The sequence below is a fragment of the Galleria mellonella genome, unplaced genomic scaffold (genome assembly GCF_026898425.1).
Source record: "Galleria mellonella isolate WM207_F2 unplaced genomic scaffold, CSIRO_AGI_GalMel_v1 utg266, whole genome shotgun sequence".
In the NCBI taxonomy this organism is placed as follows: Eukaryota; Metazoa; Arthropoda; class Insecta; order Lepidoptera; family Pyralidae; genus Galleria; species Galleria mellonella.
The window spans coordinates 3,738,283-3,755,722 of NW_026442061.1; the positions used below are offsets into that span (position 1 = coordinate 3,738,283).

Consider the following 17,440-nt stretch of genomic DNA (forward strand, 5'->3'; position numbering starts at 1 on the left):
AAAGTAATAACTAAAAACTAACTTTACTAACTTAAGTCTAGTTCGTTTTGTTTGTAAATTGTCACAATATTGTACACCGCTCTACCCGCTGACATTGATGCTCCTTTTCATATTTGGTGTTGCTAGAAGAGAAATCTTTTAGAGTTAAGCTCGCTTTTTAAAATTAACTTCCATCTGTTATATTTTTATGTACTATCAGTGTGTACGACAAAGTATAAATATATAAATAAATAAATAAATAAACCTTCTCATTATCTTGAAAAAAGATAATGTTACTTATTATATAGTACAAAAATATAAGAACCAAGATAAAGAAGCGACAATGGGTGGCCATAGACAACTTTAGTGACATAGATAACAATGTATATTTATTTGTATTCTCCATCTACGCTTCCGGCTTTGTTGAACTTTGAAATTTAATCATAGACAGTACTAGTGGGTAGCTTTGAAAGCTCACCCACGCAATGTCTTTCTTAAAAGATTTGTAGATACTTTCTCGGTACAAAATTTAATATTGAGATTATTTATTTATTAAGATTATGTTTATCAAAAGAAAATCCACTTCAATTGTAACAAAACTAAGTTTTTTGATTTAAAAACTAAGCCACTGAACCGATTTTGATAAAATCTCTATGGGACCAAAATATAAGTATATCCATCTTTATCCAGATAAAAAAAAATTCCAAATCGGTTTACAACTGATGGAGTCATGTGCTTACAAACAAAAAACGTACAACCGAATTACGATAACGTCCTTCTTTTTGAAGTCTGTTTTGAAAATTACAATGGTTAGGATAGAATACAACTGTTATAAATTTCTAAATTAGATTAAAAAATACAGGGCATTTGCAATAGAAGATTCATTTTTTATTCCTGAATTTAGCCTTACGAGAACCTTTTTTTTATGCAACTTAAAATGGCATACAAGTTGACGACCCACCTGATGGAAAGCGGTAACCGTCGCCTATAGACATGAGCAGTACCGTGGACATAACAGAGTATACTGTTTCGCCCATGATACCCCCCATGCGTTGCCATTCCTGAGGATTAGCTCATGTTTGAGTGTTTCGGGTTGTGCCCTCAGAAGTTCGTTGTCTGGTTCTCATAACATTAGGTATCTTGATTGAGGAGCAGTTTTTTTTTCTCCTATATAATAATAATAATAAATAATAATAATTTTATTCAAGTGAGATACAGTACAATTTACAATTTTTACAATTTATTAAATCGCATCTCAAGTTTGTGGTAGCAAATAAACACAAGTGTACGCCAAGAACATAGGTGAGAAAATCAGCATAACAAGTAAATAAAATAAAAAAAAAAAACCTTGAGCACCAGTCAATTGATGCGGTTGTGTGGCATTTATTTATTAATTTCGAAATACTCGCCATTTACAGATCTAATGTTCCATAATACACTACTGGGAATATTATCATTAAATAAGTAATAGATGAAGATTTTATTGTACACATGTATTTAAAAAAAATGAGGTCATTACACTGAAATGCCAATGATCATTACAAGATCGCATTAGACAAAAAAAAAAATCAATGAGATCATTGGGAGATCATTTTGTAATCGTACTAGTTTTTTTTAGATTCGAATGAAATGCATTTGATTCGGCTGTTAGTGGGCGGTACGATTTTTTTCACTGCATGGGTAATGGTAGTTAGTTTGCGCGGATTCTGGCTCACTCGGCGGCTGCCTCCCAAAAAAAGCTCATTCGACAAGATTCGTTCCAATTGAAGGCGGATTCTATTGGAATACGGAGAGTAGTTGGTTTGCGCGGATTCTGTCTCACTCGGCGGCTGCCTCCCAAATAAAGCTCATTCGACAAGATTCGTTCCAATTGAAGGCGGATTGTATTGGAGTACGGAGAGTAGTTGGTTTGCGTGGATTCTGGCTTACTCAGCGGCTGCCTCCCAAAAAAAGGACTACTTTTTTCTACCCGAATCGTTGGAATTTCTAACGACTAATATCACCCCAAAAAAAGGGATATGTCAAAATCAGGAATGTTAATTTTCACATAAGAATAAAAACCGACCATATTCGTGTTTCAACTTGTTCGTCCAGCCGACTCTATAACAGTCGTTTCACCATTTTAAATGTATCACAAGAATAAGAATTGCTGTACTAAGTGTACGGTTCTCGTGTGTTACGTTAACTCTGAACAATAATGGAGGTGAGTTTTTGAACATAGACAAATTGATTTTTTTATAAATCTAGTCATCGTCAAAAGCCTAAAGTTGTGACGTTTTGTAACTTAGGTCAATTTAATTTTAGATGCTAAATAATTAAGAATTGTCTAATTATGTAGTCTAATTTGTTCTCACTCTGCAATAATTATATCATACAATAACGTATTGTGTTGTGTGTTCATCTATTCGCATTTGTTTCAGCTTACTATAAACGAAGACACGGTGGATTACACATTTAAAAATTATTATTATCCCAAAATAAGTAATGACGAGCGGCAAGATGAAAAGCAAGAAAAACTCTACATTGAAGCGGGCTAACAACAGTATTGGGTATTTATTTGAAAAGCCGAAGAAAAAAAAGAAAGCAGTTCTGTATTTAAATTATAATTTTTTTTTTAATTATTGTAGTTTATTAGTATTGCAGTTGGTTGCTAGATATGGCACAATGTCTTCGTTGATGTAACTAGCTACCATACGTTTTAAATGTCTGTTTTGGGATCCTGCAATGAGGAGGAGGGCGTTGATATTCGCGACACAGTTTCATGCTTCTGCGGATGTCATCGTTTTTCAATAATATTATAACCAATGTTTTTGTTCCAAATAAAGAATTATTATTATTAAAAAAAGTATTTCTTTGAAAAAACCGAAGAAAAAAAGAAGGCAGTTCTCGGATCGTCGGTAAGTCAATCGAAACAGAATGCAATGCCTTATAAGACGCTCCACTCTGATTCTGATCGATATATATATATATCCATATGTGTAGAAAACCAAGCGAGTCATCTAATCTCGTCTGACTGTCTACGGTCTTAGTGCCTAGTGTCTGAATGTCTAGTGTCCGAGTGTCTAGTGTCTGAGTGTCTAGTGTCCAGTGTCTAGCGTCTAGTGTCCGAGTGTCTAGTGTCTGAGTGTCTGAGTGTCTAGTGTCTAGTGTCTAGTGTCCGAGTGTCTAGTGTCCGGGTGTCTGAGTGTCTAGTGTCCGAGTGTCTAGTGTCCGAGTGTCTAGAGTCCGAGTGTCTAGTGTCTGAGTGTCTAGTGTCTGAGTGTCTAGTGTCCGAGTGTCTAGTGTCTGAGTGTCTGAGTGTCTAGTGTCCGAGTGTCTAGTGTCTGAGTGTCTAGTGTCTGAGTGTCTAGTGTCTGAGTGTCTAGTGCCTGAGTGTCTAGTGTCCGAGTGTCTAGTGTCTAGTATCTGAGTGTCTGAGTGTCTAGTGTCCGAGTGTCTAGTGTCTAGTGTCTAGTGTCTGAGTGTCCGAGTGTCTAGTGTCCGAGTGTCTAGTGTCTGAGTGTCTAGTGTCCGAGTGTCTAGTGTCTAGTATCTGAGTGTCTGAGTGTCTAGTATCCGAGTGTCTAGTGTCTGAGTGTCTAGTGTCCGAGTGTCTAGTGTCTGAGTGTCTAGTGTCCGAGTGTCTAGTGTCTGAGTGTCTATTGTCTGAGTGTCTAGTGTCCGAGTGTCTAGTGTCTGAGTGTCTAGTGTCTGAGTGTCTAGTGTCTGAGTGTCTAGTGCCTGAGTGTCTAGTGTCCGAGTGTCTAGTGTCTAGTATCTGAGTGTCTGAGTGTCTAGTGTCCGAGTGTCTAGTGTCTAGTGTCTGAGTGTCCGAGTGTCTAGTGTCCGAGTGTCTAGTGTCCGAGTGTCTAGTGTCTGAGTGTCTAGTATCCGAGTGTCTAGTGTCTGAGTGTCTAGTGTCTGAGTGTCTAGTGTCTGAGTGTCTAGTGTCTGAGTGTCTAGTGTCTGAGTGTCTAGTGTCTGAGTGTCTAGTGTCTGAGTGTCTGAGTGTCTGAGTGTCTGAGTGTCTAGTGTCTGAGTGTCTAGTGTCCGAGTGTCTAGTGTCTGAGTGTCTAGTGTCTGAGTGTCTAGTGTCCGAGTTACTAGTGTCTGAGTGTCTAGTGTCTGAGTGTCTGAGTGTCTAGTGTCTGAGTGTCTGAGTGTCTAGTGTCTGAGTGTCTAGTGTCCGAGTGTCTAGTCTCTGAGTGTCTAGTGTCCGAGTGTCTAGTGTCTAGTGTCTGAGTGTCGGAGTGTCTAGTGTCCGAGTGTCTAGTCTCTGAGTGTCTAGTGTCCGAGTGTCTAGTGTCTAGTGTCTGAGTGTCGGAGTGTCTAGTGTCCGAGTGTCTTGTGTCTGAGTGTCTAGTGTCTGAGTGTCTAGTATCTGAGTGTCTGAGTGTCGTGAGTGTGTTGGAGTGTCTAGTGTCCGAGTGTCTAGTGTCTAGTGTCACACAGACACTCAGACACTAGACACTCGGATACTAGACACTCGGACACTAGACACTCCGACACTAGACACTCAGACACTAGTAACTCGGACACTAGACACTCAGTACTGCCTTTGCCTTCTCTTTACCTGTTAGAAATGTGTATTTTTGTTAAGAAACACTCACAATTATTTAAAAAACAGATATTATAAGCCGCAGTAACAGACGTAAAAATAAATTATATGTACCTACACAACGACTAAATGTATTGAGTACTAACGCTTACTGCATGGCAATACGGATATATAATCATTTGCCTGAAAGTATCAGAAATTGTAATAATTTTTCTATTACAAAAAAAAGCTCTTCAAGCTATTTATGGATAAATGTTATTACTCAGTAAATGAGTTTTTAAATGATAAAATATTTATAAATGATTAGATAAGTGTTCACTTTGTGTTGTGTATATTTTTAATGATTAATTTTTAATATTACAATGAATTGACATGAATAGATACAGAAAGTGACAAAATATTATTGGAAATGTTTATGTTATTATGATAAAATTATTTTAATGTTTTGTTTAATAAGTTTTTATATTTGCACGCCTACAGTGTGGCAGAATAAGATTGGACTATTTTTCTTGTATAGTAACACCTAAAAATGTACCTTATTCCAGCAAATAAATGATTTCAATTTCAATTTCAATTTCAGACACTAGACACTCAGACACTCAGACAATGGACACTCAGACACTAGTAACTCGGACACTAGACACTCAGACACTCAGACACTAGACACTCGGACACTAGACACTCAGACACTAGACACTCAGACACTCAGACACTAGACACTCAGACACTAGACACTCAGACACTAGACACTCAGATACTAGACACTCGGATACTAGACACTCAGACACTCAGATACTAGACACTAGACACTCGGACACTAGACACTCAGACACTAGACACTCGGACACTAGACATTCAGACACTAGACACTCAGACACTAGACACTCGGACACTAGACACTCAGACACTCAGACACTAGACACTCAGACACTCAGACACTAGACACTCAGACACTAGACACTCAGACACTAGACACTCAGACACTAGACACTCAGACACTCAGACACTAGACACTCAGACACTAGACACTCAGACACTAGACACTCAGACACTCAGACACTAGACACTCAGACACTAGACACTCAGACACTAGACACTCAGACACTAGACACTCAGACACTCAGACACTAGACACTCAGACACTAGACACTCAGACACTAGACACTCGGATACTAGACACTAGACACTCGGATACTAGACACTCAGACACTCAGATATTAGACACTAGACACTCGGACACTAGACACTCGGACACTAGACACTCAGACACTAGACACTCGGACACTAGACACTCAGACACTAGACACTCGGATACTAGACACTCAGACACTCAGATACTAGACACTAGACACTCGGACACTAGACACTCAGACACTATACACTCAGACACTCAGACACTAGACACTCAGACACTAGACACTCAGACACTAGACACTCAGACACTAGACACTCGGATACTAGACACTCAGACACTCAGATACTAGACACTAGACACTCAGACACTAGACACTCAGACACTAGACACTCAGACACTCAGACACTAGACACTCAGACACTAGACACTCAGACACTAGACACTCGGATACTAGACACTAGACACTCGGATACTAGACACTCAGACACTCAGATATTAGACACTAGACACTCGGACACTAGACACTCGGACACTAGACACTCAGACACTAGACACTCGGACACTAGACACTCAGACACTAGACACTCGGATACTAGACACTCAGACACTCAGATACTAGACACTAGACACTCGGACACTAGACACTCAGACACTATACACTCAGACACTCAGACACTAGACACTCAGACACTAGACACTCAGACACTAGACACTCAGACACTAGACACTCGGATACTAGACACTCAGACACTCAGATACTAGACACTAGACACTCGGACACTAGACACTCAGACACTAGACACTCGGATACTGGACACTCAGACACTCAGATACTAGACACTAGACACTCGGACACTAGACACTCAGACACTAGACACTCGGACTCTAGACACTCGGACACTAGACACTCAGACACTAGACACTCAGACACTAGACACTAGACACTCGGACACTAGACACTCAGACACTCAGACACTAGACTCAGACACTAGACACTCAGACACTAGTAACTCGGACACTAGACACTCAGACACTCAGACATTAGACACTCAGACACTAGACACTCGGACACTAGACACTCAGACACTAGTAACTCGGACACTAGACACTCAGACACTCAGACACTAGACACTCAGACACGAGACACTCGGACACTAGACACTCAGACACTCAGACACTAGACACTCAGACACTAGTAACTCGGACACTAGACACTCAGACACTCAGACATTAGACACTCAGACACTAGACACTCGGACACTAGACACTCAGACACTAGTAACTCGGACACTAGACACTCAGACACTCAGACACTAGACACTCAGACACGAGACACTCGGACACTAGACACTCAGACACTAGACACTCAGACACGAGACACTCGGACACTAGACACTCGGACACTAGACACTCAGACACTAGACACTCAGACACTCAGACACTAGACACTCGGATACTAGACTAGGATAATATATATATATATATATATATATATATATATATATATATATATATATACCATGTATACCATGCATACTTACCATGTATACCACCATATATATTACATAACCATGATTTTAACAATCTGCCTTCTTTTTTTTTTCGGTTTTTCAAAGAAATACTTTTTTTAATAATAATAGTTCTATATTTGGAACAAAAACCTTGGTTATAATACGAGTATTATTGAAAAACTACTCTCTGTATTCCAATAGAAACCGCCCTTCAATTGGAACGAATCTTGTTGAATGAGCTTTTTTTGGGAGGCAGCCGCCGAGTGAGCCAGAATCCGCGCAAACCAACTACTGGTAACAACAAAGCAGTGATTTTTTTATGAAAGCTATGGTTTAGCTTAACGATATATGTGTTGATGATGATGATATCAGCAGTTAACTGGTTACTAGTGAACTAACCTTTCCCTTGAGGATTTTGCTAGTAGGTGCCTCGCTTGGCAGGCAGATTGGCAACCGCAGTTAGGCTTTGGTGATATTTTAAGAAGGACGCAGCCGTTCATCCCTTTACCATTAAGTTCGCTTAGTCACCTCTTGTGATGCCTACGGGAAAGGGAATGGTGGCCTATTCTATGCCGGGACTACACGGGACTGTATATAGGTATTTACTTGACTAAGAGTAGGTATGTTGTAAATGTATTTTTTGCTCATCTGGTAGAATTATAGGTTGCAGCTCGCCTGGGGGAGCAATTGCTATTATTAATGAATGATGATGCGATGAAATACTAATCAGTGCATAATAATATGTTTTATTCTGAAGTAATAGAATAGAATAGAATAGAATAGAATTTTATTGCTAACTGTGTACATACATATAGCAGTAACTATTGCTTTGAATTTGACATCAGTATCAACAGTTATACCCTATCGGGCATGCAACAATTTGAGAACAGGTAATTATATTAACATCGAAACATTCAATACTATTACCATTACTTGATTACAAATAAATATGAAATATTATACAATACAATTAACAAGACAAAGAATAATCATAACCAAATTAAAATAAAATAACAATAATTTCGCTTACATGTCAATTATTATTAATTATTAATTTAATTAGTTTTAAGATTGAAGTATTCATTTAAATTATAAAAAACATTATCAAAAAGCCAGGCTTTGAGTTTAATTTTAAACATATGCTTATCCTGACATTTAATGTTTAAGGGAAGATGATTAAATATATTATATATATATATATATATATATATATATATATATATTAAATAGTACGATCCTTAACATAAAGAATGTACGTTAGTCTCCTAGAGTAACAATATAGGTTAAAGTTTAATGTATAAATGTGAATTTAAACCAAAAAAGATATGTGTACTTACAAATTGATCTTATGAAATTATTTTCTAAATCGGCTGAGTTGAGATTTTTTGAGGAAGTTTCTCAATTAATAGAAATTTTATCAAAATTCATTCAGTGGTTTATTTTTTAAATCAAACTATTTGTTCCATATGATTAAAGTGGGTATTCTTTTTGTGGAACAAAATCTTAGTTTATAATGAATATTCCATGGTGTTTATGGTTTTTTTTAGACATCGGCGGCGCTGTACGATTCGCAGTGACAGCCGGTGTTCTGGTCCACCCAGCGTACGCCATTGCACCAGCCGAGGACATAGCCAAGATACTGCCGGAGACCATAATGTGAGTTGGTATATCAACCGCTAACTGTCCACTGCAGACACTGAAATCCCTATGATGTTTTCTTAGCATGGCATTTTACGGCAACCGTATTTTTTTTATACAACTTGAATGGCAAACAAGCTGACGGCCCACCTGATGTAAAGTGGTAACCGTCGCTTATAGACATGAGCAGTACCATGGACATAACAGAGTATACTGTTTCGTCTATGATACCCCCCATGCGTTGCCATTCCTGAGGACTCGGGTGTTATTCCTCTATACCCTGTAAAATCACGCCATATCCCTCCCTTCAAACCGAAACACAGCCATGCAAACACAACTGCTTCACGGTAGAAACACGAATGTAAAATTATTCCATATGTAAAATTTTTATTAGTATTTTTTCAGCATATAATATCCTATTATCGATATTATACTAACATTTCAAGTACTTTTTGTACAAATTTCAAATACAAGTTACTTTCTATCAATATTAATTCCCCCGTAATACTAAAGGAGTTTGGGGCTGTGGCTCCTTAACACGGGTTATTATATAACCTATTTGGAAGTCCAGTTCTAAAACCACAATTATTGTACCCTTTTAAAACTATAATATTAATATTAGTTAACTTAAGAAAGTACAGTTAAGTTTTTATGAATAAATCTCACTACATTTTAAGAGCGTATTCCAGAAAAAGTGTCTCTAGTAAGCTGGAGGATAATGGTATAGCTAATATTTAAGAAGAATGTATAACTATTTTTTTTATTGGATGAAAATGGAATGGTATCCCCGCCTGCACTAACGGGATACGCTGGTGGGGCACCAGTGAAGGGTGATAGATGAGAATGAAAACAGGCCAGTTAGCCCATCATGATGAATTCATCAGGAATTAACCATGATAGTTTCTAGGCAGAACCGCGAGGAGGTCGACCTGGTTGGGTATATTGCTAGCAATGGGATTCTCAGTCTCCATTACTAACAATCCCTTTCCCCCCAGAATGTATAACTCTAAGAATTTTTATGGGCATACATTCTTCTTTTATACTTATTACCAGCCAGTATTGCGTTGACCTCAAATACATAATTGGGATAAGGTCAGGAAGATGATGATGAAATATTCTTCATCAGGAACAACACGAAGTTCATATTGTGGTACAGCGACTCGCTCAAGTACTCGATCGACGTGAAGGATTACGTGCTTCACCCGGACTACCAGAAGGTGACTCAGGCCACGATCGCCGTCCTCGAACTGAACACTCACGGGGAGACGGGACTTAGCGATAACAGCCGTACGTCCACTTTTTTTTTAATAGATGATAATTGAATAGTGACCCCGCTGGCGCTATCGATATACACTGGCGAGGCACCAGTGAGAGATGATAAGTGAAGATGAAGCAGGTCAGTTAGCCCATCGTGACAAATTCACTAATGAATCATTCACGATGGTTTCCAGGGGGAACCGCGAGGAGGTGGCAGGTCCACCAGGTCATAAGGTGTTTTGTTACTTATAGGGTTACTAACTAATCCCCATTTCTAACAACCCCTTTCCCAACAACCCCCTTTCCCCCTAAGTACGTCCACATTTATCATCTTAATAATTACTAATGTCCCACTTTGGGGGATTGTTAGTAATTGGGATTAGTAGCCCCATTGCTAGCAATATACTATATCAGGTTGAGCACCTCGTGGTTCGTCCTAGAAACCATCGCGATTGATTTATTGTTAGATTTATCACGGTGGGCTAACTGACCTGCTTCATCCACACCTGTCATCCCTCACTGATGCCCCGCGCATGTATACCAATAGCGCAGGCGGGGTTACCATTCCATTGTCAGCCATTAAAAAAAAATGTCCAACTTCTCGGCATTTGGGGAAGGGGGCCAGCAGTTTCCAATACTAGTTTTTTAATGGATGAAAATAGAATAGTGCTCACCAATAGTGGCAGGACACCAATGAAGTATGTGACGATGAAGATGAAGCCAGGTCTGTTAGACCATAGTGGCAAATTAATTAGGGATTAAAACGACTGTTTCCAGAGAAGATCGTCTGGAGTTTGACCTGACCTATATTGCTAGCAATGTGAACTAAGCTCCTCATTACTGACAATCTTTTTATCACAAGTTACAATATAAGCTATCCGTGAATAAAAATTTCATTCAAATCCGACCAACTTTAACTTGTTACTCATGCAAACATCCAAACAGGATAAAAAATTTAAAAGACATTTTATTCTAGAGCCGGTGTTGCCAGTGTGTATGCCGGTGCGGGGGGCCGGTACTTTCTCGGATTTGTATGCGGTGAAGATGACAGATGGTATGAAAAAGTTGCCATTTGCAATCATTATGCATAACAAATAATTTCATAACATTTCACATAAAAATAATGTAAATTAACATCATATTTAATTTAAACTTATACAATATTTTAAATAATAACACTAACAATTGATTATAAATAGTCTCCCAACGCACCACACCGAGGCAGCGTATCCAAGATACTGGTAGCATTACCTGTTTGGATTGCTAAACTTATCTTTTGGGCAAAGTAGCTCCCGGCTCTCGGGTCACCAATAACCTCAAAAATAATCTAAACAAATTTAGCATATCAATGAACGCAAATTGTTACTAAATGTTACTAAAATAAATGTGCCAATAATATTAGTTTTTTACCACATGGATCGATTTACTGAAATATCTTTTATAATTTACTGTTTTTGTTGTGATTTCTTGATAGAACGGTATTATTAACTACATAATAATATTCAAAATACTTGTACAATATAATCTTGATTATCCGAAAATCGATTATCCGAATATTCGATTATCCGGACTTATTTTTCCCGGCTCTAATTACTTATTTCGAAATGGTATTTTATATTAATAAGGTTATTAGGTATTATTTAATCCATTATCTTTATAGCTCGGATTTTTTTAAATAATATTATCTAAACGATGTACCATATGTAAAGCACTTTACATAATAAAAAAATATTAAAATTTAATTCCTGTTTGTTTTGGGTTTGAAATCGATTATCCGGATTTTCGATTATATGGAATACCCGTGGTTTTATTTGTTTCGGATTCTACTGTATTTTGTCATATTGTCTTTAATTAAATGTTGTTATTATTAAAATATTGTAATTTTTATATAAATCGCACAATCACCTGAATAATTTCGCGTTAAATCTTCTAAATTTGTTTTATTATTTATTTCTGTGATTTAATTTGATAAGTTATTTAATTTAATGATTAGTATCAATGTCAGAAATGTATGTTGGTATATTAAAATTTTTTCAAATACGTTTTCACCATGCTCAATTATCAACCACACCACAATAGTTTCCATGCGCATACGCAAATGAGAAAATAATTACTAGAAAACTCACTGATTACATCTCACTCGGTAAGAACTAGAAGATAATCGACTATTGTCATTTCAGAGTCTGGTGAGCTACAAAAAGAGATCCGCCAGATGAGTTTCGTTAACAGCCAAGATTGCGCGGAATTTTATTATAAAGCCAATGTAAGATTCCAATGTAAAGTAAAGTCCAATGTAAGATTTATCAGATTCCATGCATGCATTACCGTAGATCAGGGTTGTCCAAACTAGATTGGATCTAGGCCCAATAAAGATGAGTAAATTCATTGGGGGACCCCAAAATTTTGTTAAAACAAAATGCAGCTATAATTTAATTATTTTGTTATTGTATTACTTTATCATTAATTTATCTTTTACAATTTTATCAACATTAATATCAGTCGAATAATCCAAAGGAATTGTTCAGTCGAATAATTAGTAGTTAGATTAGTACAGTCGTGCATCGCTACGTTAAACGAATATTTCGAGGTCTTATTATTTTTAAACAGCCTGCGATCATCTAGTATGGGAGCGTCCTACATTCCGTTTGCCGGTAGGGTGTTGCCACTCTATTTTGTTTATTTTTAAATCAAGAAACAACGTGGAGGTCGACCTAATAAGGCATGTTGCTAGCAATGGGGCTGTCAAACTCCATCGCTAACAATCCCTTTCCTCCCAGGTCCAGATGTTGTCCGCCATTACATCTACGAGTACAAGCACGTTACGTGATGTCGTTCGCTGATTTAATGTCTAATTGTAATTCTAGACGGCGGCGGGAGCGATTGTGTAACCTCAACATTGCGATTTACCAACTCTATTGAATAATAGTTTTTATAATACTTCATTTAATATATTTTATTGTTTTATTTGATTGAAACATGGCATATATCTGATTGACACCATTTTAGTGCTTATACTTTTTATTATTTTTTTTATTGTTAAATGTTTTTGTTTTAATTATTATTATGTGTTTTTTAATGTGCACTGAATAAATATATATCTTTTTTTTTATACAACTTAGAATGGCAAACAAGCTGACGGCCCACCTGATGAAAAGTAGTAACCGTCGCCTATAGATATGAATAGTACCGTGGACATAATAGAGTATACTGTTTCGCCCATGATATCTCCCATGCGTTGCCATTCCTGAGGACTCAGGTGTTATTTTCTGTACTCTGTAAATTCTCTGTCATATGCCACCCTTCAAACCGAAACACAGCTATGCGAACACAACTGCTTCACGGTAGAAACACGAATGGGACAGAGGTACCCAAGCAATCGACTTTTGTACAAAATCTCCCTCTGGTATCTTTCTTTCTAATTTCATTTTTCGTGCATTCATCTACACTTATATATTATAAAGAGGAAAGATTTGTATTTTTATGTGTATGTATGTTTGTAATGAATAAACTCAAAAACTACTTTGTGGATTTCAAAAATTCTTTCACCATTAGTAAGATACATTCACCCTGAGTAACATAAGTTATATTTATTGCCAGAAAAGATCAGGGATCCTTACTAAAACTTTAGTAACGTAACTCAAGGTGTAAAAAAATCTATAAAATATCTTTGGTCGCGTGCGCTGCGGAAACTATTGGTGATAGAACAAAAGTATGTTCTACAATATTGAAGAAAATATCAATAAGTACAAAAAACTTTGCGATACTGTATGTTCAACTATTATCGTTAGGTCACAATAACCACTTTTTACATTTTAAAAGTTGATAGAAATACCGACTAAAATTAAACCATATTATTCATATAATAGGATACCTTGTTATTCATGAAATAGGTAGCTAGGTAGGATCAAATAAAAATATAAAATGTTGTAAATATGTCCACCCGTGCGAAGCCGGAACGGGCCGCTAGTATTTTAATAAACCTTTTAACATTAAATTTAAGTATTTTTTACAGTTAATAATTTTTTTTAATATTATTTCAAATGATTTTTAAATATTTTTTCCTCACCAGCTCTCGTACAAAATGATGGCACCTACAAACCCTATCTGCGCAGCGTCACTCATGCAAACGGATTCTTGTATTTGGGACGGCGGGGTTGCCCTTATTTCTCGGCAGTCCTGGGGCTACTGGAAACTGGTGAGCTATGTAACGTTCAGGTATATAATATATTTACAGGGGAAAGGGATAACAGTGACTAGTAAAGGAAAGGGTTTGTTAGCAATGGAGTTTGACAGCCCCATTGCTAACAATATCCCTTATTAGGTCGATCTCCACGTGCATCTCCCTGGAAACCATCGTCAACAATTCTTGTTGAATTCGTCGCGATGGGCTAACTGACCTGCTTCATCCTCACCTATTATCCTTCACTGGTGCCCCGTCGGTATATACCGATAGCGCGGGTGGGGTTACCATTCCATTATCATCCATTAAAAAAAACTAGCGTATTAGCTATTCAAAGTTTTATAAAAAATATTATTTACATTTCTCAGTTGGGTTTTGGAGTGAGAGGCCCAGGATGTGGAGCTCCAGCTCGGTTCATTAACATACATGACTATCTGTTTTGGATCGACGAAGTCGTCTCCAATTTAAGCCCAGACGACATGACTGACATGCATAAAATCTACTTTAGAAGACTGTCGCCGTATAAACTTATGATGTACAAAGGTTAGAGGAACAAATGTTTGTTTTCAAACAGTAAGACTTGGGGGGAAAGGGATTGTTAGTAATGGAGACTGAGAATCCCATTGCTAGCAATATACCCAACCAGGTCGACCTCCTCGCGGTTCTGCCTAGAAACTATCATGGTTAATTCCTGATGAATTCATCATGATGGGCTAACTGGCCCGTTTTCATTCTCATCTATCACCCTTCACTGGTGCTCCGCCAGCGTATCCCGTTAGCGCAGGCGGGGTTACCATACCATTTTCACCCATTGAAAAAAAGCAGTAAGACTTATGTTAAAGTCTGTAGATTTGTCTGCAAGAATAATCTATATCCCGCGTCTTCGCCTGCGTGAATCAGTAAATAGTCTCCTCTGTGCTAAGTGTATTACAAATTCGTTTAGTAGTTTTTGTGTTAAAGACTAATAAACATCTATCTATTCACATGACACTGACATTTTTTTTATACAACTTAGAATGGCAAACAAGCTGACGGCCCACCTGATGGAAAGTGGTAACCGTCGCCTATAGACATGAGCAGTACCATGGACATAACAGAGTATACTGTTTCGCCCATGGGGTACCATGCGTTGCCATTCCTGAGGACTCAGGTGTTATTCCTCTGTACCCTGTAAATTCACGCCCCTATCCCACCGTTCAAACCGAAACACAGCCATGCAAACACAACTGCTTCACGGTTGAAACACAAATAGGACAGAGCTACCCAAGCAATCGACTTTTGTACAAAGTCTCCCTCTGACATGCTGATTTTAATTACTATATATTTTTCTTTACTAACATTGTTATAACAATATTTTTCTTTATTAACACATGAGGGGTACTATGGGCATCGTAGTGTATACTAGGATGTCCAAGTTTGTTTACGGTCATCATATTGGTGGTGTTAAGTATAAAAAAATATAATAAGCATAAAACAAAACTTTGGTTTGTTCAGGTGACACCATCATACCCACGGAGCACGGATACTGCGAGCGAGGCAAACGTGGCGGTGTGCTGTACAAGGACACGTCTGAGATCGTGATGACCAAGAACTTCGGGCAGGGGTTCTATTTTGTAACTATCCACAGTTTAAATCTGGCCATGTTCGCGCGTGTTTCTTTAATTTTATATATTTTTCGTAATAATATTATTATAAATTTATTCTTATTAATAATGATTTTTATGCTAAATCAATAATAATAATAATAATAGGTACCTAGTGCTAAATTAATTTCCCTTGATCCTATCCTATCCAATCACCGTCATCGTCTTTACCTCCGAGTTACAACAACCAATGAGGACGCTGGAGGATTATAAGAAACTTCAGAGCTGTCTTCAATCTTAACCGTCAATGTGACCTCCGCAATCAACGAGCAATTACGTATAAAAAATACTAATAACAGTGTTGTACTGTAAATGTGGTTACCGCTTTCCATAATTTGAAGTGCTGTGTTTGTAGACAATATTGTGTGTGTACATTGGTGACAAAGTGACGGAAGGAATCAAGGCGCCCGCACAAGACATCATATAATAGCCCACGTCAAGACGGCGAGTCCTTACATCCTTTCGTTATTCCTGCCACACCTCGATTTGTCTCCTATAAAACCCACCAGGTGAACACAATTTTTTTTTATTTATCAAGTCAATTTAAGGAATACAGAAGTTAAGACATCAAAAAATGTCAAAGGATTATATTATTACGAATATATTATACTTGTATAAATATATTTTGAGTTCTAAATATTTTCTTTTTTCTAAAATAAGTTTTTGCTTTCTCATCATACGTGTGGATTTTGGTCAGCTAGTTAGCCAACTGACCTGCTTCCTCCTCACATATCATCTCTCAATGGTGTCCCGCCAGTGTATACCGATAGCGCAGGCAGGTTACCATTCCATTATCACACATTAAAACATAAAAAATATATTAATTCACTCTTGCGCCACCTACCCACTTCTATCTGTTCTCCAAAGGTTGTCTGTAAGAGATTGCCCTAGCGATAAGACCGCCTTTTGTACCTTTATGTGTATACTTCAATGTGTATTTATGTTACTGTATTTCACTTGAATTATTCACTTGTCATTGTATATTTTTATTTATGGTGCAATAAGAGTTAAATAAATAAATAAAACGCTAATTACGAATATACCCCATTAAGTATAAAAGTGTTTTTAATTTGAGGTTTCGCCTTGGAAAGAATCTATTTTATTTGCAGGTGGCAGTATCACAGATAGCGGGCTTCCTGTGCGCAATAGTGAACGTGGAGACGACCGCGCGTTCCAACGCAGCCGTCTGGGTGGAACACCACTGTCACAGAGACGTGTCGGGCCTGATGCATGGCATGAACGAGGGCCCCGATTATAGAAGGTCAAACTTTATTTGGGAATTATGATATATTGCCATGCGGTCCCGGCATAGAATAGGACACCCCTTCCTTTCCCGTGGGTGTCGTAAGAGACGACTAAGGGAGGGCGAGGAATGGGCAGCAGCGTCGCTACAAAAACATCTTATTTTACAAAGATATCTTTGTATTATTCTTTAATTACTGCAATAAAGAGTAAATAAATAAATAAATCATTTAAAAGGTTTGGTATACATGCACTATATTTATAGATTGCAAAAGTACGTCGTTTACTTTTTATCTCGTCTAGTTAACATATTTTGGT

The 17,440-nt window shown here is 37.6% G+C and overlaps 2 protein-coding genes across 2 annotated transcripts in view; one reads left to right on the forward strand and one right to left on the reverse strand.

Annotated features, from left to right (window-relative positions):
- The window catches only part of LOC113513432 (uncharacterized), a 145,285-nt gene that overhangs the window by 59,940 nt on the left and 67,905 nt on the right, over nucleotides 1-17,440 (reverse strand). The gene's annotated exons all lie outside the window — the stretch shown is intronic.
- Nucleotides 1-17,440, forward strand: part of LOC113517758 (uncharacterized) — a 41,639-nt gene that overhangs the window by 23,560 nt on the left and 639 nt on the right. Inside the window, exons 4-11 of the mRNA XM_052895102.1 lie at nucleotides 8,710-8,818; nucleotides 9,927-10,087; nucleotides 11,034-11,111; nucleotides 12,238-12,320; nucleotides 14,127-14,252; nucleotides 14,606-14,780; nucleotides 15,732-15,850; nucleotides 16,990-17,141. Of these exons, the coding sequence (XP_052751062.1) occupies nucleotides 8,710-8,818; nucleotides 9,927-10,087; nucleotides 11,034-11,111; nucleotides 12,238-12,320; nucleotides 14,127-14,252; nucleotides 14,606-14,780; nucleotides 15,732-15,850; nucleotides 16,990-17,141 (1,003 nt within the window). The remainder of the gene's footprint in view (nucleotides 1-8,709; nucleotides 8,819-9,926; nucleotides 10,088-11,033; nucleotides 11,112-12,237; nucleotides 12,321-14,126; nucleotides 14,253-14,605; nucleotides 14,781-15,731; nucleotides 15,851-16,989; nucleotides 17,142-17,440) is intronic.